The sequence below is a fragment of the Heliangelus exortis genome, chromosome 5, assembly GCF_036169615.1.
Source record: "Heliangelus exortis chromosome 5, bHelExo1.hap1, whole genome shotgun sequence".
Taxonomy (NCBI): Eukaryota; Metazoa; Chordata; class Aves; order Apodiformes; family Trochilidae; genus Heliangelus; species Heliangelus exortis.
Window position 1 is genome coordinate 11,705,585 of NC_092426.1, and position 24,951 is coordinate 11,730,535.

The 24,951-nt window shown below is 38.7% G+C and overlaps 1 protein-coding gene across 3 annotated transcripts in view; it reads left to right on the top strand.

Moving 5' to 3' along the window:
* BEGAIN (brain enriched guanylate kinase associated) overlaps positions 1-24,951 on the top strand; it is a 147,454-nt gene that overhangs the window by 84,769 nt on the left and 37,734 nt on the right. For all 3 annotated transcript variants that reach the window (XM_071745575.1, XM_071745573.1, XM_071745574.1), the window contains 2 exons: positions 8,586-8,747; positions 14,860-14,926. In XM_071745575.1, the coding sequence (XP_071601676.1) occupies positions 8,586-8,747; positions 14,860-14,926 (229 nt within the window). The remainder of the gene's footprint in view (positions 1-8,585; positions 8,748-14,859; positions 14,927-24,951) is intronic.

The window sequence follows — 24,951 nt, forward strand, 5'->3', positions numbered from 1 at the left end:
AGCTTTAATAACACAATTAAAATGTAACTTTATAAGCTTGTGATCTGATGTGGCAGACTGCTTTCAGTAATTTCCAGAGGGAGTGCTTATCCATGACTACAAACAAAGCAACCGAGAAGCTGGCCACTTGAAGCTGTAAGAAGAGCTGCTGCAACCAAAAGCAGCTTGCTCAGTCACCTAGAGAGCTCTCTCTGGCTTAAAAATCATAAATTGAAGTCTATCTCTAATTTTGCTACCTGCATGTCTCAATGCCTCACTCCTTTTCTCTCCTTTTTCAACGCTGCTTAGCAGTCTGGATTCCCTAGTGAGATGCAGTACAGATTGCTAGGAGTGTGCCAGACATTAAAAAGCAGGCAATGTCTGTTCAGCAACTTCAAATCACTGTCTGTGGGAGGACAGCCCCCGATAGCCTTTGTTCCAGCAAGAATTAGTTGTTGCAGTCAGCCCTTTCTCCTGCTTTTCTTACACAACCACACCCTACAACTCTACATTGCAACTCACCATTTCTCATAGCCAAATGTTTTATGCAAGTGTATCAGCCTCATTTTCACTTGCCCTTTGCAGTTTTCAGCACACTGGGGGAACCACAATTAAACTTCATTTAAAATAATCAAAACATCTTCAGTGTCTATTTCTGAAAGCTGTAATTTTATTCATGGTATTTCTATTCAAACAATTCAAAGCCTTAGTTTATGGATAGTACCTTTATTTAAAGGACAATTTCATCTCTATTATGAGCATATTTCAAAAATCTTACCACATTCCAACAGCAATAATGATGTTCACTTAAGACAACTCAGTGCTGACAGTTGCTCCTCTAAGGGTTTTCACATGTCAACATATAACTGAATTTTCAAATCTTAATCATCTCATATTATGGTTCCTACTGAATGCTCTTGTTCTATAGATGTGACCGTGGGCTTAGCATACTTGCTATAGAAATCATTCCTCCTGCCATGAAAAACTGTCAGGCAAATATAAGCAAAATAGAATTTACTTTTATTTTTAAGAAACAATCTTTTTTACTCTTACAAATAAGCCCAGCACAGTTTAGACTTATTTACCATATAATACCTCTTGTCTGGTATGAAATTTTAATTATACAAGTTATGCAACAGCCAGGTACTCACATCATAAGTGAAAAAATCGCAACTTCCAAAATCCAGTGAGGGTTCTGTTTTAAGGTAGCTGGATCAGCTCCCCAGGTGCTGTAAATAGGCTCTCACCCTAAGGATTTGTTCCACAGCACTTTGGACTTCAACTACTAAAATCTTTAATTTTTTTTCCCCACTTCCTTTCCAAATAACTGTCTTTAATGTTTCTGGTAAAACATACCTCTTCTCTGGTTTAAATTCTGACAGAATAACTGAAATCTAAAAAAAGGACTCTGTTACTTGTTTTATGTGTCCATCAGTCACCTGGAAATTATCTGAGCTCCAGATTTGGATCACCCACACATTTGTTCTGAAACACATGTACAGGCCTTCCCTCTCATAATCCAAACCCAGCTTCTGGCTGTTTATTTTGAAAATTACTACTGGAAAGAAAATTATAACTTCTTAAAACTTCCCAAAAAAATCCAATAAAACTTTTGAAAGCTACCTATCTATATACATGTGTTCATATGTGTATATATATACCTACAGGAAGGGCAGATTTGCAATTTTGCAATTTGACAAGAAAACTGTTCATACTTCAAAGTTTCAAATATTTAGAAAACTTCTTGGAAAGTACTGGAGAGATTTGGTGGATGTGCTCTAGGGAAAAAAAAACCTGACAGACCTTGGTATAAATTTGCAAAAAAGTAGATGAGCTAAACAAGGTGTGTGTGAGCTTGAATTTATAGGAAAAAGCCTATTGTAGAATTTGGATAAACATTTGTCAAGGCATTTATCTGAGTACAAAGGAAGCAGCTGAATAAAGAGCAGGAGATCATTGGGATTTGCGGTCTAAGAGTCTGAGCTGTGGCAATGTAATCTATTTCCCCAGAAAAACTAATTTCAGGTCTGCAGTCAGGTCCTCAGAATCTCAATCTAGACATTGTAATTTGATCCCATCCCCCTTCTAATCAGATGGAACAAGCACAAGGTTAACCACAAAAGCTGCAGTCTTTTGGAAGATAGTTTTGGCATTACCCTTTTGAAATGGTGACCCTGAGCATGTAACACATAATCAAAGCTTGATTAACATAGAAATCCAATTACTGCTTCATTAAAGACCTTTCATTAATTTAGAAAACACTTGTAAAATGCTTAGACTTCATTTCCCAACAACTACCAATCTAAAAAACATTGTTGTGGGGTCAGACTCAATGACACAACTATCATCATCTCAAAGCTGTTCCTCCTGTGATGACATCTGGGTTCCGTTCTTGAAGTCTGTCCACCTGGGGCAGCAGGCAGAGCTTGGCCAGAGCCAGACCCAAGTCCCATGAGCCAAGCTCCTGAGTAGGAGCAGACCTGAGCTGGAATAAAAGGAGCTGGGAAATCCAGTCATGGAGCAGCAGGAGCTGCTTAAGCCCATGTTCCCTGCTAGGCTCAAGGCTAAGTGGTCCAGATTCACTGAATAGCAAAGCAGTGGCACTGAGGACCTGTTGGCATCTCTGCTATGTGCCAATGCCCACAGAGCTAAATGTGCCCAGCTTGCTGCTCCCTGTGTTGTGAGCTGTATGTCAGGATGACATCCCTCAGGGCCTTTCTTTCACCTGGCTGATTGCCCTTGTCTCTGTGATAATGAACTCCATTCAAAGGTCAGACATAAATCCAGGGATGTGGCTGTTTTCTCTTCTCGAGGCAAAGAGGCCATCGCTTTGCAAAGGTCCACAGCAGTCTCACACTGTTGGGGAAGCACTTCCAGAAAAGAGAGCATGCAAACCTGTCCCCAGTCTCTCTTACTAATCACCACATCACTGCTCCTGTCTGTCACTAGTGGTCTAAGTAGGCGCAGCATGGCTGGACTTACAGTCAGTCCCTTGGCCCTTCACAGAGTCTCTTCTGATCTTTGACTCCTCCAAGGCAAGCACCTGTATAAGGCTGTTTTAGACTTTTCCCAAGATAAAAACCCACTGTGTGGAAGAAGAAAAGGTGCACTTTGAAATTATGTTCCAGATATATTTTTAAAATTTCCATCAGTGCTCCCAAATTTTTGATCCTATGAAGCCCATTTTTAGAATGTGACACATCACAGACATGGAACAGATCTGATAAACAGTTTAAAAGCACTTAGTAGTTTTTGGGTTTTTTTTTTGCAGGCCTCCACACAGTCCTAGCAAACAGGAAAGGAAATACTATTACCTCATGCCATACACACAGTAGTGAGTCAGGAAGAGGGGAAGTTATCTGATGAGATGTGGTTGTCTTCATCTGAGCTACTTGACTGTATTCCCTTTGTAATCAATGGAAATGGGTACTTCCAGATTTGCGTCACCTCATCTGAAAGGAGGCTTCTAAAATAGGTCACATTAATCTCATCCTGAGCCGAGCGAGATGTGCCAGCTCATCAAGACCAACATAAGAACAGGAGCCAGACCTGACCAGCAGTATTGGTCAGGCCAGCCTTGACTTAACTCATTTGACCCATATAACACCAGAAATATTTGGCAAAGCCAGGTACAAGAGTCAGAGCCCCAAACTTCAGACTAGGTTAGTACCTTCTCCCAAGGCAGGACATTTACTCACAAAATACAATGATTTTGACTGAGTATTTCACAGCTGCATTAAAACTTCCATTTCACCATCCAGATATGAGAACCCTTGATATATTTCTTCAGCATATTTGACATGAGCATCTGTCTTGCCCTCATTTTGCATTCCTTTCACCACTGATTTTCCCCCTAACACCATTAATCATGTTTTGATTTACTCACTCCTAGAGCTGTGTGAAGGAATATGATCAGTCCATCCAGAGAGAATTGCAATAGTTCAAAAAATTAGTTTGTTCTGGTTTTAAACAACATTTCAGAACCACCTAAAAGCAAAACCCCAGGGCAGCTGGCAGACTTGAAAGTGCTGTCAAAGACCTTTGTCCAGCTGGGCGGAGATGTGGGGTTTTCCAATTCACTCCACACTCAGGGAGTACTGGCTCAGGGAGCACCTTCTCTGTGGGATGTCAGAGGCTCTAGAAATCCTCCAGCCTCCAGGCAGCTGAACAACTCCAGTTTGCACACCAGCCCTATTCTGTCATCAGGCCATCTGCAGGCAGATTAGCTGGCAGAAGCTCAGACAGGTACAATCACAACCTTGTTATTTTCTGGCACAGCTTCTTCAGAATAGAGCTATCACTATGTGGCATTTTAGCTTGACTCATAATGCCCTGGTGGAAGTGTGTTCACCTGGAGCTTCTCCAGCCAGCACTGCAGAAGAATCCTGAGTGATGGCTGCAGGCTGAGATAAGCACACGTTGTCTGTCACCATCCTGCTTATCGACCTGTGAATCCTTCCCTGGGGCTGAGGCTGCGCAGTGACATGGGTGCTCAGATTAACATACAGGATAGTGGGGACATCTGGAACAAAAAATCAGCCATTTTGACCACTCACCACACTCTGTGGGCAAAGCTTTATGGGAAAGGGCAGGCAACACCAGAAATACAAACATCTCTTTCCTTCAATTCTTGTGCAAGCTGGGATGTGAAAAGTTTTACCAGGAGTATTTGGTGATACTTGAACTTGCCTGCACAGCCTTCTCATCTTTCTCCTGTGAAATAGATCTCTGTCCACTAAATGTAGAGCCCGAGTAGTGCTAACTCCCACTTGTTAACCTCTCCCCTGAATGACTCCGAATTGTTGTGGAGCATCAGATCCAGCAGTGGGATTCAACAGTCAGGCTTAGCACTGCCTGGGGGAAGAACCTTTCGAATTCCTCAAAAAGGAGCAACTCCAGAAATCAAAGCTGGCAATTATTGGCAGTGTTACTGTGTTTTTGAGCACAAATTTCTGTGCCGATATATATTTGTATATCTATTTTACCTTTCCAATGAGTATAAACAGAGCTAATCGGTGAATACAATACTATGGGAAGTCTGAAGACCTGTTAATAACCTTTAAACTAGCTTCCCTTGAGAGGTTTTCTTTCAGCAGTCTAGATATTTAATATTGCACTTACTGACCTTGTTTTTAGAGAAATAAATTTAATAAAGAAAAACTGATAATAACTTGCAACCACTGGTTGTCACAGGAGCAGGACTTTGGAGATTATTAGAAGAAAGAGAGAATGTCTTATCCAAAAGGTCCTGCTCTACAGAATTTTGGATTCCATTCTGTAATAATCCTGAACCGTGAGAGTTGACCAGCCATAGAAGATAAATTATTAAAGGAAAAATACTGATTTGGCAGCACTAAAAATATTGTGAACTTGTGTTATTAACTGCTATGTGACAACAGAAACAAAATACAGGTAGTTTGTGTGGCTGGTTGTTTTGGAGAAAAGGGGAAATGGTAAGTGTTGGACTTCATGTCACCATATTCTGACTCATTATTTTTTCCCTCGTTTCAACCCTATCCAAATTGCCACTATCAAATTTACAGGAGTACATAAAAAAAATCAAGCTCTTTTCATGAAAAGCCCAGGCTTTTAGAAACAGAAAGTACAGAACACAACAAGGAAAGAGAATTAATGCATGGCATTATGTGATACCACTGGAAGCTACCAGTAAAACAAAAGTTTTTAGAGAAGGAAGGCCTGTTTCAAAAGAAACACAAAAAAATAAAAAGCTTGTGAGATACTTTTGGTTTGTATAAATCAAAATTTGAGCATCTGATCCTGCTATTAGAGATAACAAGTTTGACACATTATGTGTTCTTCTTTCTACTGTTTCAATTACCTTGTGTTCCCTTTTTGGTGTTCATTCATATATATCTGTAAGCAAGAGAAAACAACAGGCTTTGCCTTAAACAGTAATGTATCTCAAGTCATGCAGAATTTCACCCTGGGAATCCTGGGAAATATGCTCTCAGCATTACTCTCTGTTAGCACCCATGCAAAGAATTAAAAAATACAAGCATTTCCAAGTGAACTCCAAGGGAAAGAAAGTTTGAGCCTGAATTCAAGTTTATCCTTCAAAATTTTTCTGAACTTGGGCCCTCCAGGTTGCTAAAACCTGCCAGGCCTCCCAGAACTGAATCCCAAAGTACATTTTCACAGCTCGCACCAGCTCTGCCTTCCACCTGAGGAAGGACTGAGATTTACCCAGAACTCACATTTTGAACCCCAAATTTCCCCCCAGACAGGTGCAAGCAGTTATATGCAGAAGCAGCTTCATTTGAGGAGTGAGGTGTTTTGTTCCTGCCTAATCTTCATACAACTGAGACCCCAAGCAAGAAGGTCCTACGTAAGGAAGTAGAAGACAAAGTTATTGGAAGCCATTAGATTTCCTATTTTACTCTTTTGTTAAGCAGTCTAACACTATTGTTGACTTACATAACCCTGACATTGTCATCATATACCCTATTATCTGTACCCCTACAGACTCTCTTCCCCCAGATGTCAAACTCTGCCTGTGCCCAAAACTTCCCAGCGCAGCAGCTGTTGTAACCTTTCCTGATCTGGCTTAACACGCACTAACTGCATGTGCCCAGCACAGAGCAGTTTGAGCATTTTTATCTGAAACTGTAGTGGAGGACCTGATGTCTACTTTTTGTACAAATCTAGTGGTTATGTTTTTTAGAGCAGCAGAAGACTTTGAGATCAAATCTCTTTTTACTCTAAACAGTTTTGACATTATTACTCCCACATCACAGAAGAAACTCCAGGTTGTCAGGCTACAAGGAGGAAAACTGAGCACTTTTCTTTCTCAAGATGAGCAGAGGAGTAGCAACAGCCAGAAGCAGAGCAAGTGAAGCCCAGTATTATGTGGTAATATCATAAATGAGGACATACAGAAATGAGCAGCATAGGCCCAGATTCTCATTTCCCTAGATAATCTTATTCACCAAATGAAATATGAAAACTAAATAACTGCATTAACTGGAGCAGCGTTAAACATCTGAATTAGAATATATCATATTAAGACATAAAAACTCCAATTGGTCATTTAAGTACAACTCTAACCATGCAATATGTGTAATTGAAATAGAGCAGTATGTTGGCAAAACATCAGACTGTTCTCTAGATCGAAGCTGCAGGATCAAGTAAGCCAGAACTGTAAAGCTTTTGTACTAACTCACTGGAGCTTCAGGTGCAGCTTCTAGGAGAGAAGGCAGGCACACTGAAGCAATCTCAGATAAGTGTTTCTTGAAGAATGTCATGTTGTTACCAACTCTCTTGTCTAATTAAAGACCCAAAACATTACTTAACCGAAGCTGATGGCAGTACACACTTGATATCAAAGGGAATCAAGATTTGCCATTATTTTCTGAAGAATTTTTATCATATTATTAACAATAATCAAGGAAAATCACAGTGCATCACGTGGTAGAAATTTTGTCTCTATGGGATGGCAGATTCCAGCTCTGCCGTGCCTCAGAGCTCCCACCTCAAGTCAAGAGATCAGCTGAATACTGAGGTTGCAGTATCTGAAGCAAGTCAAGTCACCTCCAGAAATACCAGCTGTGATTGGAACCCTGCCTGCTGTGCAGTTGGTAAACATGATAGAAGATGGAGGAGGTTACAAACTAAACAAAGATAAAAGATCTTCATGGTACAGATAAGAACTGAGGAAAGGGCAGACTGGCTCACTTGAAGTCACAGTGAAGCTCCAGTAAAGCAGGGGAAAGATCTGCAGGTCCATTGCTGCTTATTCAGAGGAACTATTTGGGTGCAGATGGCATTTTTATCTTCATGATAAAAGCTTTGCTTATATCTCCTGGCTTTATGCTATCTTATTTTATCTCCAAAATAAAGAGAAAACAACAAAGTCAAAAACCTCCTTTCTCCAAATTCTGTGCCTAGTGCTTTGTTTTGTCAAGGAGCATAACAGAAGCTAGCTTACAAGCACAGCTCTTTATTAGTAAAAACACCTTAAAAATTTGGGCATCACGCCTGAGTCTGGGAAGTCTTTGCTCCAAAATAAGTGGGAAAATTGGAAAGAGCAATAACTTGAAAATTACTGTAATATTAATTGATTACCATTCTCTGGATTACCATTTCTGGATGAAATCCTGAATGAGAACATCTCTAGCAGCTTGACAGCCAGGCTATGGGGTGGAAATTTAATCAAAAACCCAAAATTATCTTTGTCCAGAAAAATGCATAATGACTTGGATTATTGGTAAAGAAATATTTTTGCAGCTTAGTTAGCGTTGCTGCTCTGGTGATATCTGCTACTTCAGTCACAGTATTTTAAGATAACCAAAGAAAAGGTCTTGTGTGAAACCAAACTCTGGACTGTACTTTGTATTATAATGAGGTTCCTTTCACAAAATATTCCACTATGGTTAATGAGATATTAGGAATGAATATGCTAGAAAAGACAGATGGGAAGTCAGTCAACTGTCTAAATTAGAAGATTTTCAAAGTGCAGTAAATGAGTTATTAAGCACACTTCTCTGGCTTAATGCCAACCTATACTGTAGGGAATTGGTCAAAGAGTGCATCATGAAAAGCTTTTCAGGAGCAGCTAAATTCTACACCTGTGGTTTTTGTTTTTCTAGCACTTTACAAGAACAGAAGGGGGAATTACGAAAGCGTCTGTCGTACACTACCCATAAGCTGGAAATGCTTGAAACGGAATTTGATTCTACACGTCAGTATCTTGAAATAGAATTGAGACGTGCTCAGGAGGAACTTGAAAAAGTAACTGAAAAGCTGAGAAGGTTAGTAACTAACTTTTTGAAATAAACAGAGGTATTAGGAATTTACAAATGGCCGTCTTAAAGATGTATGTAAGTAAAAATGCAACCATTCAGTCTCAAACATACATAACTTATTATTTTTTGGTTACAAATTGTGTTTTCACATTGAATACAGAAAATTCACTTACCTGTATATGTATTGCAGACAACAAAGATATTGATATGTGATATGGCAGTATTGAAACTAAACATGAAAATAGAAATATAAATGTTTGGATACACCTATGATATCAGATATGTGTAAATATATATGTAGGTTAATACCATGTGTTACACATATTAAGGTTATAAGTATACTACATATATATACTTACACTGTATATACACAGATAGATATTTTTCATGTACTTGGCCATGTGTTTTCTATTACTCTCTATTCCACTTGTTGAAGAGAAGACAATCTGGCCCTCTATCATTCAAAATTGTGCCTATGTTCAATTAAAATACTATTATGATATTTCATACTATGCTATAGTAAATAATTTGCTTTTAAGTCTCAGAAAGAATGGAATGATACTAAAAACCTATTGTTCAAAATTGTTGACGGTGTGGTACAGTGCTATTGCAAATGAAAGTTAATGACAAATTACAATAAGAAGTATGTGCACCTGACATTCCTGGAACTTATTAAAATGGCCTGTAATCTACTTGTAAATTTACAAGTGACTCTTAATATCCATTTTTTCACTTGCTTTTGAAACTTCTGAACCCCCAGTTATCTCTTTATGTAGTAATGTATTTGCATTTATTGCAAGGACCTTCCTAAAGTGAAGCAGATAATTGAACTGTTTGATTTAATTCATTGGATGAGTCAATATTATATTCAGAATGAATCATTCCAGGGCTATACCCAAAGAAATATACTTTAATCTTTGCAGAAGGTAAAAAACAAAAAAACAGAAAACAAAAAAACCCAAACAAAGCCAGGGAACACCAATAAAATGAGCCAACCAAACTATTTTATAGTAATTTTAAACAGAAGGAAGCTGTAAGACCTCAAATTAGGAAACTTCCTACTGTGGTCTTATAAATTAAATGCTTCCCTTACTGGGGAAGCTTCTTCTTAAAAGGCCAAAATAGCTGGAAATCTACACACATCTATCAAAAAGAGTCTGAAGATTCTCCATATTGTTTTTTTTCCAACAATGTATTTCCTTGAACTTCACTTTGAGCAGAGCTATTGAAGATAACTTTTTGCTTGATGCAGTTTTGTTCCAATAAATTTCAGCTTTAAGGACAGGGAACACTGGAACTCTTTTCTCCTGAAACATTATTTCAGGCACGGCTGCCATAAATCCTGCATCATATTTACAGAGGGGGTGACCACCCCACTTCTATTAAAACAAATGTGATTCTGCCCTGGCTGAGGGGATGGACTTGATAATCTCTTAAAGTCCCTTTCAAGTCCTAACATTCTGTGATTCTTAGTAGGAAGTCTTTTATCAACGCCATCAAGCCCTAGTGAGTTAAGTATCCTTCAAAACCTGTGCAAGAAAGAGTGTTTTTGGCTCATGACAAGTGTAAGACTAGTACCAAACATCAGATTAGTAAAACTGACTAATGGAACATTGTACCATATCATGAAGAAAACTTATAATAGAGATTATGTTTCAGGCAGGGGGTTACTCCCCTGAAGACATATCATACTGAAAGGCCAAAATATTTTACAAGATGAGCTTTAAAAAGGTTTCTATTGAAAACAGCAAGGGATACTGCAAATTGAGCAACTAGATTTCTCAGCCTGGAGAAGAGTAATGTCTGAGACAAAACTGTCATCCAAAAGAGTGTCAGCAAAATTTCACAGAGGAAAATCAGTGTGAGAAAAACAAGGAACTAGAATTAGTTTCAATAATGTGTCACTTGCTTTATTCACTGGAGAGAGAGAGAGAGAAATTCAGCTCCCCTAATAAATAAGCCCTCTGTAACAAGGCCCCACTTGCCTTGTGCCAAATTATTCCAAAAGGCCAAATGACCATTCTTTTCTACTTCTTTCTGTAAGCCTTTACTGTCTTAATTTTTCCAGAATTACCTATGTTGCTGCTACACCTCCCATTTCTTACCTAAACAGGGAGGTCATTTATGTAGCTAGATTGTGAAGTTTTCAACCTCTTTAATAAAAAAATGAGAGGTGATCTTTTTCTTTAAGCCCACTTGGAGCAAGATCAGAGCAGTGCTGAGTAGGTTAGAAAATACCAACTGTAAATCATAGGTTTGGCTTTGAAAAGTGACTGAAGGGAGATTGGGGATTTCATACAATTCATGGTGATCTGACATGAGCAGCATGGGAGTTTTTTAGTTAAAATTGAAAAAAAAAATATGCAAATATCAATCTTAGAATGAAAACTGATCTCCAAAGGTCATGCAGGATTTTCTGCTTTAGATCCTACCCTCTGTGTATTACCATCCTAGCTCTTACCAGAGAGTAAAATTATTTTAAAACAAGAAATAAACCTGTACAAGCATATATTTAACACTGAGATTAGTCCCTGGAAATAACTTTTTCAACAAAATTCAAGATTTTTCATGGAAGGAAGAGGTCTTCTGAATAGGTATTCTGAATAACTGGAATAGATGAGGGGAAAATTCTTTCCCTTTCATAAGGAAGATGCAACTTGCATGTGATAACAGGGATGGAGAACAGGTTTTCTGAACAAGAGGCTACTATTTTAACAGTCATGCTTCAAAATAAAACTGCACTCTGGATAAAATTCTTTTCTTGGTAGATATTCAGCTGAAGCCTGTATTTTAGTCAGATATGTCTCATAGCCTTAAAAGGGCTTGAGACTGAGAAGAAGCAGAGAAATTGAGGCTTTTTCAGACTTCCTCTTCAATGGTGATGTGCTGTCTTAGAAAGGAGTGTGCTGTCTGCTGGGTTAGAGCACAGATCTGTAATGTTCGATTTGGTCAGAATACTTTTCATCAAGCCCTAATTTAGCTGAGACTATGAACATGCATTTAATGCATGCACATCTATGCACCTGGAGGCACCTGGGTATCACTTAGTAATATGAACAATACAAAGATCTATAAAGAATTATAAGAAGTTATAGATTCACAGGAGTTTGTAAGCATAAACTCTCTACCCTGAGCCTGCTCTACCCTGAGCAGTTTCTCAGGGTAGAGAAGCTGACCCATTCTTCACTTTATTTGCCAAGAGACCACATTTACAGCATTAAAATGTTTCACATTTCACAAGGCTCTGGCTACCTTGGCATATTTTTTCTGCAAACGTGGTTAAATTACCATTTCCTCATCTGATCATTTTCAAATTGAAATAATTTTCACTAATCCTTCTTTACTTTACAATGTTGCCCAAAGATTGATTTGATTACCCCTTCCTTTTTTATCCCTTTAAATCCGTTTCTTCCTTATAATTCTGAGTCCATTTCTCTCCTTGACATCTGCATTTGCTGACACTTCTTTGGCACAGTGGATTTCCCACTTGGGTTTTATGTGTAGATATACATGTGTGTGAACTCATGCATGTGTGCATGTGTTTGTATTTATTTTTACTAACTTTGCATAATGTTCTCAGTAGAAACATTTTTTGAAGCTCATCTTCCTACTGACTGTGGAAACTGTCAGGAAACCGTGGATTCCCTGTTTATGTTGGATTTCATTTTATGGGGAAAAGGTCAATGCTTTCAGTGCAAAATGAATGTTAGAGAACTAGGGTTTGTGGGCTGCTTTCACCTAAACATAAAACAGAGGAAAATTTGAATGGCAAGAGAAGTGACAAGGAGAGAAGCAGATTTCCATAAGCTCATGCAAACCCCTCTACTATCTCTGGCATGTAAGTTTTGGCAGCCAAGAACAATTATATTAGTTGTAACCAATCTTGCAGTCATCCACATCAAGAGAAAAACAGAAGCCAAGGAGCAAAGCCAGTGCTGCATTGCCACCATGATAAGCCAGATATCCAAGTAACAACTACTGATGGTAATTTGTGGTCCTAAATATATGAAACAGGAATATTTAATGTCTCCCTTGAGCTCTCCACATAGCTCTGTGCTGCAGAATAGACAGGGATACAGATAGGCCTTAGCTAGAAAAGTCCTGAATGGGTTGCACGTGCTAAAATTTTACATCAGTTTTATGACATCTCTAAGTTGATCATGACATCTCTAAGTTGATCCACAACCTGCCTAGGTGCAAAGCATGTTTAACCTGTTCTATTTTTCCTTACTATAGAAAAATTAGACCATGACAGACAAGATACTCAGACACCTCTGGTTTCAGCCAACAGACCCTATCTTATTTTTCTAAATCCTTGTTCCCTGCACCATGGCATGCAGCTTTATCAGCCAAACATGATTATGTTAGTGCTGAGTTTCTGTTAGCAGGCAAAGCCATTAAGTCTCTTTGTTTCCACTAGAATGTTTACCTTTGCCATGAAAAGCTGGGTACAGGCTACCCTAAGATTTTTCTGTGTTGTGCTGACTTTGTCTAAATATCCGTGAAAATCCCAAGTATACCAAAAGCTGCACAACCAAATACCTATACAGAGGCTATGTAGCAAATACTGCGTCTAAAAGGGAACATGGATAATGCAGAGATCCGTAAACTTTGCCCAGTTCTTTAATTCTCCTGGACATTTACACAATGGCACTGTGAGAACTGGTGAGCAATGACCAAGCCATACATGAGCAGGAGTGTCACAGATTTTCAGCCCATTTGGGTCACCACCTTAGGAAAACCTTTACCATAGATTCTCCTTACAGAGTGCTAATCTCTGTTCATCAACTATATAAAATGTACACGAAGCTGAAACTTCCCCCAGGCTTGCAATGCACATTTGTTACAGTTTCCTTAAGTCTGGGCTGACCCTTGGTACCCCAGGGAGTTTCACTGGTGAGGATGTCATTATTTATGTCCACAGAGTGGCAGTCCTGAGGACAGACCTCTCTTCCGAGGTCTCTGTGACAGATGTCACAGTATTACTGGTAGCCCCAGAGGGAGCTCTGCATGCCTCACAAGGGGGACTGGAAGCTGCTGTTCTGCCCCTGAACAGAGAATTTTGATCATTTAACTGGAAAGAAAATCTCCATGGCAACAGAAGCAAGGAGAGACACTCACTGCCAGGATGGGATGGCCTGACCCCTGCAGAGATCCTATGCAGGCCTTAGTTCTGATTTCAGCAGACACTCCTTATCATACAATAAGGCAGAGAGACTTCCTTAACCCTCAGATCCTTCCTGATCATCATGGAAACTATGCCAGGCTCCTCAGAGGAAGAGGCTTTTTGCTGAATGAATGTGTATACATCTGAGTTCACTCTTACAGCAACTCACATTACCTAAAATCAACTCACCCCTGAAAATACTTGCACAGTTCCTACCAAAATAGCATAGTTTTTCCCAAAGGTTGCACAGCTTGTGTTACCATCTAAGCCACCTAAAAGTTTGAAATTTTTCTTTGGTGTATTGCTCTGGAATAAGCAGGGAAGTCTTATATTCTGAGGCCATTAAATCCGTTAATGTTGATAAAAATAAATACCCACCTTTTCTTGGCTAAGCTATCTAATGGTATTTCCTGAAGAAAGAGGGGGTGTTTAGCTCTTGAGAACAGGCAATTTCTTGAACTTCTGTCAACAGAAGGAATATTCTCCTCAAATTCAAGTTGTGATGCCCAGGTGCTGTTTTTGCTACAGTCATTAAATTTCTGCTGCCATCCTCCTTATTAAGAGGCTTTGATAAACCTTTTTCTGTACTTTCTAAGCATACACCTCAAGCTTCTTCTCTGACATATTATTCCCAAGCCTGATATAAAGCTACAGTCTCTCTGTACAAGTTGCCATGCTGAGATGCTTGTCTGCACACAAGTGCAGAATGGCAAACATTATTTTCACTTCCTGGTGGAATTTGCCTCTGAACATAGTAAGCAAATATGACAAAGGTGTTTTGCTTAGGAAGAAGGTGGTAATTACATCTCAAAGGCAATCACAGACTGGCAACAGGAGTGTTAAGAGATTTCAAGTAGGGCAAGCCAAGGTTTTGTAGTGATGTGAAAATTACAGGTAAAAAACAACACTAAAACAAATGCATTCCATTACATGATATCATTTTTGTTTTAGGATACAAAACAATTACCTAGCCTTACAAAGAATTAATCAGGATCTGGAGGATAAACTTTACAGAATGGTAAGTTACCATAAGTTTATTTTTTTAAATATTAACTGTGGGGTTGTTTGCGGTTCATAAATCATGGGACAAACGTATATGTAGTTGTAATAACAAAAAACCCAAACCTTTATGTTCCAAACACAATATGTTTAAAAAAGATATGACTTCATCAGTAACATCAATAACATGATCTAGAGCTCAAGCTTAGCTCCGTCAAGTTAAATGGAGATGGCACTGGCTGATTATTTGTCTGTGTAAACTGCACCTTTAAAATATTTCTGGTTAATTTAGTTAATAATTTCCTGGGGTTTAAGTATTCATGTTTTCATTAAGTAGCAAATTTAAATAAAGTAATCCAGGGTTTTCTCATGTTTCTTAGATATTTTCACTCAGCTTTTACTAAGTCATTTAATAGAGCTGCAATGGTCTGACTTTTATATGCTGTCCTAACTATCAGTCCCAGTGTATTAACTTCCAATCTACATGTGTCTGTAGCTGCAATGTGAGTGTCACAGGCCAATTAATAGCTGAGTGAGAAAAATTCTTGCACCTTTTAAGGGCTCCACATCTAGAACTAATATTACAAGGCATAGCGCCATTCATTCATTCAATATAGTTTGATGCTAAAAAGAAATGGCAATGGCTTTAGTGCCCTGGCTCATTGCTAATGTTGGTGGGACATTGTATTCGGTGTTAGGAGAAAATTTACAGGGAAGTGTGAGGGCGATACTGAAAGAGAAGAAATGAACCTCCAAAGATCTGCAGGTCATGAGCACAGCCCGAGCTGTTCCCTCATCTGCTGGCTCAGTAGGGTCAGTAATTCCCCACTCTCCATCCTGCCCAGCTCCCTGCAGTGCACACACTCTTTACTGGTCTGGCCAGAGCCCGGCTATAGAGCTGTAAGGGTGCTAGAGCAAGCCTGCATGTTACACAAGTCTCATATCTAACATTTGCATGGGTGGGCAGCTTGGAATGAGGGGAACAGATTATTGTGCTTTGTTAGTAAATAGGGACCATAGCAACGTACTGGGGAGACATCAGCCTTTACTAAGAAATGGGAAACAAATTTTTGAAAATGTCGTGGTTCTTATCTCAGGAGTCTGTTTAAGTGTCTGATGATGAATAGAGTACTGATGCTTTTGTAACTCTCTAACAAGAGAGCAGAGTCACAACTGGGTTATAGATGATGCTTGTTCATAAAAATATATATAAACATTCTACAAGCATAAATTACATTTGATCTGATTATTTTGTTCTTCTCCACTTCTCCTTTGTTACGTTTTTTTTCCTTTTATACAAATCATTTCTGGATTTTAGCTTCATCTGTGACCTTATGTTTATTTCATATGCACTACAAAAGATGAATAAAATGGAGGCATTCTGATTCGTAAATAAAATAAAAAGATTAGAAACATAGAAAGAAGGAAAATCCAGAAAAACCATGATTTTTATCAAGTATTTCAGATCAAAGAATAGAATTTCTAAACTGATGTTTAAGCATCTACTTAATGCCCTGAGCTATCATTTCAGGGCACAGCACAGAAGAAAGTTCTGGTTCCCAGAACACTATTCCTTTCTTTATCCCACTAATATGGCAGTCATTGAAGGTAGCATTAGAGGTTTGAAGATCAACCAGGCTCTACACCACTTACCTCCAATCTTCCTTGCCTTCTGAAACACTGAAACTGAAGACACAAAACAAAATAAAACCAGTGTCAAATGGAAACCCAATTAAAAACAAAAAGGATGGGCAAAATAGTACCATATTTGATATAAATAAGTTAAACCATTTGATTTTCAGGGCACTCCAAAAACCCTCAATCCTTCAGAGGAAGTCCAATTAAATAGCAGCTGGTATGGTTAATCAACATCTTATGGTGGACTGGGCTCTTGGATACCTTTCTCTCCCTTTCCTGCTTAGGAGGAACAGCTGTGTTTATTTTGATTGTTTGTTTTGTTTTTTACTAATTTAGTCAGCTTGTCATTGCAAAATCAGAAGTCTTTGATTTTGGTACCTTTATACAAATGCAAATTTATAAAGAATGTGCTTAGTCTCTCCCCTTCTCCACTCCTCTGTCCCCCTATAGACATACATATGTACTTGCACAGACACACATATATACCCTGAGTTTCTTACACAAGGTTTGACCATTCAATGTGCCCAATTTCAACAAGTAGGGAAAAGAATCCCCCTGGGGCAGGGGTCCCTCACTCCATCTGCCGGCAGGTGACCCAGAATGCTCCCTGGAGACCATTTTCTCCCTGTCTTACAGCTGTCCCACAACTACTCCTCTCACAGTGACTGGCTTCAGCTCATCACTGTTAATCTCAGACTCCACCTCGACATCCCCCTGCTAGTGTTTCTGGGTATCCTTAATGCTGAAATGTTTCATACCTGCTATTGGTATAAGGGATGTAAAAAGTAATCATTAATTCATCAGCAGTCACAGAAAAGAAGCTGAAGTAGCAGTTATTTCTCTTCTAGGCTTGCTTCTTTTTTAGTGCTTATCTATAAAATATTTAAAAATATTTGAAAGCTCACTTCTGATCATAGGACATGGTATCCGGTTAAAACCTCTGTCACATAAGAACTCAAAATAAAAATATAAAATATAAAACAGAGTGTCTGTGTTGGTTAAGAGCTAAAAAGTGCCATCCTGAAGTCATTGGAGAGTTTGCTGTATTAAACTAGGCAAGACTAAACACATGACACAGTAGAGGCAGATGTAACATAGAATTAAATTTCTGCTGTCACTACTCATAAAGCTCCTTACCACAGTTAGAGTTTTTAAGTGGAGGAGATTTGTTTGGTCTTCTAAGCACTGGTTAAGCAGGGGAATATACAGGCTATTTTCTTAAATAATTAAGCTTTACAATTCTTTTCTTCCATTAAGATGTGGGAAAAGACTAAGCAGAGTGCTTAAATTTTGCACAACTATGCTATCACAGGACTTTTCAGTTAAAGAACTTTTTAGATTCTCAAGCTCCATGTATCAACAGTGGTCCTTGCTTTCCCTGCCACTGGTCTGAGTTTCCCAGAGAAAATCTGCCATGGTCTTTCTGCTTGCAAGCAGCAGTTACAAGTGGATTATGCAAGTCATCACAACCACATGTTAAGAAATCATTTTTATTATCTCATTCTAACTGAATCCCATATGCAGTCCTCACTGGAATCAAGCAATATATTTTTTAAAAGCTTCTAAAGTTTTAGAGCTTTCATTTGCAGTTAAATCTGTAATTTTACCTTTAAAGACATAAGCCAGATTTTAGTGGTATCTACATTTGGGAATAACTCCTAGGTACCTAATCATAGCTGCTTAACAAACTTAACCACTTATGAAAATCACATGCATTTCTCCTTCTCCATCTGCATTTTGAATGGTCTTGAAAAAACTGATCTCATAAATCCAGCTGGAAAGAGCTCATGAGGCCATACTCTTCAAAAACACCCTACAATACATATTTTGTATCTAGAAAGTAGTTTGACTGACAGACTGCTAGATTGTATGAGCTCACTTCTCATGCAAAGTCTTTCAGGAGGCCAGAACATAAACACCTGCTCAGTCTAAAACACACGCTATCTACATCTAATATGGACACAGGCAGCATTGGAGGTGGACAAAGCCTGGGATAAGGAGCAGAGCCCTCAGATGACCAGGGAAATGAGCAGATAAATCAATGCATATAGACCTTAACCTGCAGACCTATATGTATCAAGACTGCTGCCAAACCAAAATCTCTGGTTCTTCAAAATAATGTTCCTCAGTTCTTTTGGGTTTGCTTGCTGCTAGTACTCTCAGTGCTGGTTCAGCTGCTTTTTGCAGCATATGCAATACTGAATGCTGTCTGACATGAGGGACATGACTGAACTCCAGTGCTGTGTGGTTCCTGAGAGGCTGGGCACCAGCTCCCCCAGCCCTGCCAGGCTGCCTGACACAGCTACAGCCACTGGGGCTTTGATTCTCCTCTCTGCAAAGCCAGCATCGTTCCCCTGCATACAGTGCATTTTATCACCTGTCAAGAGGAAAGCCACTACCTCACATTAATTTCTGATTTTTCACTTACATTAAGGCAGGCTGGGGAGTGTGACTCGGACATAAAGTTAGAAGAAATTACTACATAAAGCAGCAATAAAGAGGGATTTGTGTTAAGGATGATCAGATCTAAAACACTGTCCTATCTGAGCCTTGCACTAATTTTATCCTGTTTCTTTCTCTGCCTGTAAGCTACAGGGTACTAAGATGCACAGCAAATACTTTATGCTCTCTTATTAAGCATTATTTATCCAGGTCTTGAATATCTGGGCCTTTCCTGTTTTCTGGCCACAATATATACCTAAGCATCTCCAGCTGGGGAAAACCAAAGGTGAATTAAATATGAGCTGAGCAATTTTAAGTGCTGCTCTGAGACTTTGTGTCAGAGGAATATTATTTGAAAGGAAGCAACTTGCTCAGTGTCCAGGCTGGAAAGTAGTGAAGAATTTGATGAACAATTTTGGTGAGGTATCAAAAGCATATAATTACCATGGTGAGACGGGCACTTTGATTTTGGAATTTAAAGCAGTCCAGACTGCACCTGAGTCTTCTATGAAAGTTACAAGTCAGTATCCAGTATGGCTTAAATCATAAGTGAAAGATGAAGGCAATGGAGAAAAAAAACCTAAGGAAACAGATGGCCAGTATGCCAAGTTCTTGCATGGAGGATGAGGACTCCAGCACTGACTTTTAATGGAGTGGTTTAAAGCACATCTCTTGCATTTTCTTTCCTTTATGAAGAACAACTTTCTTCCTGCTCCTACTGTATGTCCCATGAAAACCAAATAGAGATGACCTAAATACTTAAAAGGATTTGCATCCCAAAGCAAGAAAAGTTTAGAGTCAGCTCAACCTGGCAGACTCATTTGCTCACATTCAGTGAAGACAGCTGTGAATTCAAGAGAAATTTACACTGGTTGGTAAGTTTAGACAGAATCCAGAGAAGGTCCATTTTTTGTGGACTAAAACAACTGCAAAACAATATTTCTAAGAAAGGCAACTACCATAAATGCTACAGGGAAAGTGATTTATAAAAAGAGCAGTTGAAAAAATACATTTCCAAGAGGAAATAAAATCTTTAGTTTTTATCTTTTTATGCTTGCAGGCATTTTAGACTAAATATCACCATCTCTCACTAATTTTCTAGGTAAAAAATACAATTGTCCAGCAGGCAATATAGCCAGCCTTTTAAACCATCCCTCCCCCCCATTCCATCCGTTTTGCAGTCAAATTAATCTTCTTGAATAAGATGGGAACAGGGCTCCACATCACGCATAGAAATGCATAAGAGCTTTCAGACAGCCTCGGTCCTTCCTTGCTCTCTCAGAATCATAATCATAATTTTAAGATCTTCGGTCAATTTTGTTATCACAAGAGGCATGTACCTCCACCAGAGTACTATTTGCTCACTGGATATGTAATATGTAATCTTTTACCTTTTTTTTTATTATTATTATTTCTTCCCCCAGAAACAAACATTTCTTCTTTCATCATACTGTCATTTACCCAGCCTCAGAAGGTACTATTACATCAACTTTGCGGAATTAGCATCAATCAACAGCATCTCTTTTCCCTCCAGCTGTAATTTATTTAGCATTTTATTATCCAGCAGGGGTCTATGCTGGCAGGGCTTGGCACTGATGGGAAATGTGGGAGAGGATAGGTACACAGAAAGACAATAAGCACATTTTGTCAGCTTCATCTAAATTGCCAGCAGAAATAGCACAGGCTGTGAAGCTGACTAGCCAGCTTAGAAAGGCTTTTAACAAGCTGATAGGTAAGATCTTTTTTCAAGCATAATTGCAGTTCTGGGAGACTAAGGAATGTGATGGCAAGTAAAACCACCCCTCTGGCTTCCAACAAGTTGGTCCCGCTGTCAGTGGGGTTAGGCACTGAAGAGATTATGTTCAATTACAAGCAGCAGATCTGCTGGTTTCCTAAAGAACTGGCCCTAAGTCAGCAGGATAACACAGTTGTAAAGTGGGAAGAAATTGTTTGTCACTCTAGTGCCTGGAGTACAGTGTTGAGCACTTAAAAAACGTGGGCAGCCAGTTAATTAATGCTTACAGGAGCAATCAGCACGCACAGTGATGCCCTGTTCATCTATAGTTTACATCAAAGGGTACATCTAAGCAGAACCCAAGCCTGGTATGAGAAGACCCATCCGTAGCCTAGGGTCAGGTTTTTTTTCACCCATTGAATTTAGATATAGTATCCTTGTTTATGAATTAAATTTGCTGCTCAGATTTCTATTCAGAAAGAGCTGGATAAGAGATGACAGGTGCCTTTACCCTGAGCTCATGTAAGACACGGGGTGCTCATTGTACTGAAGACCTCAGGAATATTTCTGAACAATGCTTTGACAAGAAGACCTTTAGCAGGAGATGCAGATGTAAGCAGTTTTTATTACAATGCCCTTTTTCTTGGAGTATGCCATGTAAGTTGGCTTTATTTCAGACAATGAGCAAACCCCTACAGCTGTCAGTGATATGTCATATGAATTGACCTGCTCTTCCTAGAAAGGCAATAATCCCATTGACCTCATCAAATGCATCTTTGCCCCCATGGAGAAGCATTAAAAACCAACACTAATTTTTTTATTTGTTGGGAAGACAAATAATCATCCTGCATATATTTTACAAATCACTTGCAAGTAAAAGCATGACTTTACTTCACAAGCAGCACCTTGACAGCACTTTGCTACCCAGATTTCTGTGATATGGGTATGGTTTTTCCTTTTACTTCTATGGAATTACATTCAAAGCTCGTGATATGGGTTAGTCAAGGAAACAAATCTTTTTAGGACTATTCTGAGTACAAGGTTAAATATGATATTAAGAGCAAATCATTCTTCAAGTGAAATGCCATGGATAATGAGATCAATATCCTCAGACAAAACACTGTAATCCAACAATCTTATATTTAATAATGTTATACTTCTTGGAAATCAAGAAGATAAATCACATTATGCTGCAGGTCATTTCTTTAATCACCAACCAATATTGTTTATTAAAAAGCATAAATTTTATTACTTAGCTCTGATGGAAAATTAGATCAAGACAATAATTTAGACTTGAGGCAACACAGTATTTATCAGAGAAAAATATGCTGTTTATTTCCATAGCTGTTTCACAAAATAAATCTTTAGAGTGTTATGGACACAGAAGATGTTTTGGTAGCACATCTCTACATCCATTTCCTCTGATATATTATAGAAAGAAGAAAATACCAAAGTTGTGTATTCCCCTATGAATTCTATTCCTGTACTTTTCTTCTATCAAAAGCTCCAAGCAACCAGGGAAAAGTATTAAAAACATAACTGTAAACTCTGTGCTACTCTTCTTGAAACTCTGAAACAAACCCCTAACTCTTAAGTAACTTTTTGCCTTCATTAAAGTCAAGTTTTTCAATTGTTTATGACCTGGAATTCCCTTGGTGCTGCATTTGCATCTTGGAAACAGCTGACCAGGCATACACAAGCACATCAGAGCATCTCAGTAAAGTATTCCCTCGTTCTTCTCTCTATGACTTCTTAGCTATGTCTTGACACTGTTTGCTGTGTTTTCTCTAAGATAAACTTTTTTAATTCTCCATCATCAGATAAATGAGCAATAGTACTCTCTCCTTGTTCATAAAGGCATTTGGAGAGCAGTTGTCTGGAATAGCTTCCTGGTCATTTGATATGCACATTTCACCATCTGCTGTATAAATTTGCTTTTCATTTTCTTAGAACACTTTCCTTCCTAGCTGTATTTTCAGTCTTGCTGCCTCTATACACTTCTTAATTATTGTAGAAGATATGTATGGGAAAATCCATCCCTTTATTTTGGAAAATTATTAATATCCCAAATATTCAGAATGTAACTAGAGACTTTTTCAATGAGCTTAAATTAACTAAATGCATACTCTTCACTGTTCTTCCCCAATGTACCATAGAGTAATCTGGCATGAGAAGGATTAGAAAAGACTTGATTTAATTATATGCTTTGTCTGAGCAAATACAATTCAATTAAGGAAGATTTGATTATTAAATCTAAAATGCATTAGCATGTATCAATCAGCTGTATGAGCTTTAAATTAATAAACAGTACTTTTACTTCTACCCAGCTACTAGACAAAGAATCAGAATTTAACCCTCTAATAAAATTAATCTAAGTCTCTCAATGCATTTTTAAAGCATAACTTACTGAATGAATCTTTCTGCATCAGGTGTGTTCAAACTCAATTAAGTTTGTTCCAGTGTTGGGTGATAGTAAAGTAGTTTGGATTCTGTTTTGTCACAAAGTGTAGTTTTCTGTGTTGTGGGACTAATTGAAGACAGCAAAGTACAATTCAATGGGACATTTCTGTCTCAAATTATACAATAGTTTAGGGTTTCTTGCAAAGCTTCTATACCTCCCTGTTTACATATTTTAACAATTTTTCTTTCCAACTTCCAGTGAGCATACAGAGAGATACCAAGAATGGAGTAAATACAAAGACAAAGGGTATCAAATAGAGTAAACCTTTAATTTATATATAAGGTGCCAGCAAAGCAGAGTGAAGGCTATCATAGAGTTTTGAGTTACTAATTATTAAAACTGTCTTACACAGATAGATTTAATTCTTTCTAATAGGGTGCAGCATTCAGTAACCAACTCAAGATGAAAATGAAAGGTGTCTCAATGAGGTATTCAGTTTTGTTAGATCTCCCAAAACAACCTGGTAAGAAAATGAGTACTAAAAATGATTTTTCACTCCCTACTTGGTGTAGGGAGTGAAAAATACATTTTTGTCAACATTCTGTGCAAAGATTTCCCACATTTAAAGCTCAAACCACCTGGCTTTATGATGTTGGCATGAGGAGGAAGCTGAGGGAGTAAAACCTTCCCCTGGAGCTGCTCCAGGAGTGGTGACACCTCTGTTCTTGACTGAAGTCCTGGGATAAGCCCACACCACAAGCAGGACACCCCTGCACTAGCTACTGCCAGCAGGTCACAAAAGCAGATCTTTTTCTACCAGGCTGGATGTCTCTGTGTAATCACTACCTGTTTTTTTCAGCTACATGTTTCTTCCTGAAGTGCCCTGAGGAGGGAAATAGTCTGTAGGCTGGAGAGATCCCAGCAGCTCTGTGCAATGCTTTGAGCCAAGGAAAGCAGCTGTATCCTCTTCCCTTCCCAGCATGACTGGAGATTTTTCTTCTTGTTAGATGCCTCCCCAGTACCTGCTCTGCTCCTTTGTGAATTTTCATACTTTTATATTAATATATCTACAGCTCAGGTTTCCCAGTTACAGTGATGCAGGAGTTCAGTAAGTATAACATCAAAGGGAGAAAATTCATATGAACAAGGCTTATTTTACTCTGTGGTGACACATGTAATTGGCTTATCTGCTGCAAAGAGGTTTTGATAAACCCTCACTACATGGTCTTGCTTAGATTTCCACCGCTCATCTTCCAGGAATTTATCTTCTGAGTAAATAACCAGAGAGGAAAAATAAAGAATGAGACCTTATTCCATGAGGGAGAGGAAAGAGAGGCCAAAAGCCCTTTCGGAAGAGAGTGCTAAAGGACCATGAATCGTTCTGCTTCTTCCAACATTTTAAGTACATATACTCTTCCTTAAGCTGATTTGACATGATTCTAAAGGCTCAGAGATTAGAATGAAGTATTTTAATGGTGATTTCCCCACAGGAGCTTGTGTTTGATAGCTTTGTTGTCTGCAAAAGGAAAGTTCCCAGTAGGCTGCTGAAAGACAGGAGCTACCCCTATTATTCCTCGTCAGAGATCAGTTCTCTCTTGCAAGTAAAGAAAAAGCTAAAAAGCAGAATGCCCAGGAAGAGGACTGTTAACTAGACATGTAGCATCACATGAGGTATTTGGGCTCTGTAGAGTCCTTATCCATTTGTTATGATGGAAAGAAGCTGTTTGGTTTAGCTGTAATCTGCTAAAGCAAACAGGAAAAGTACTGTATTGGGAGTGGCCAACTACAGTAGCATCAACCTAAATAACATGAAAGGATTTGACATGGA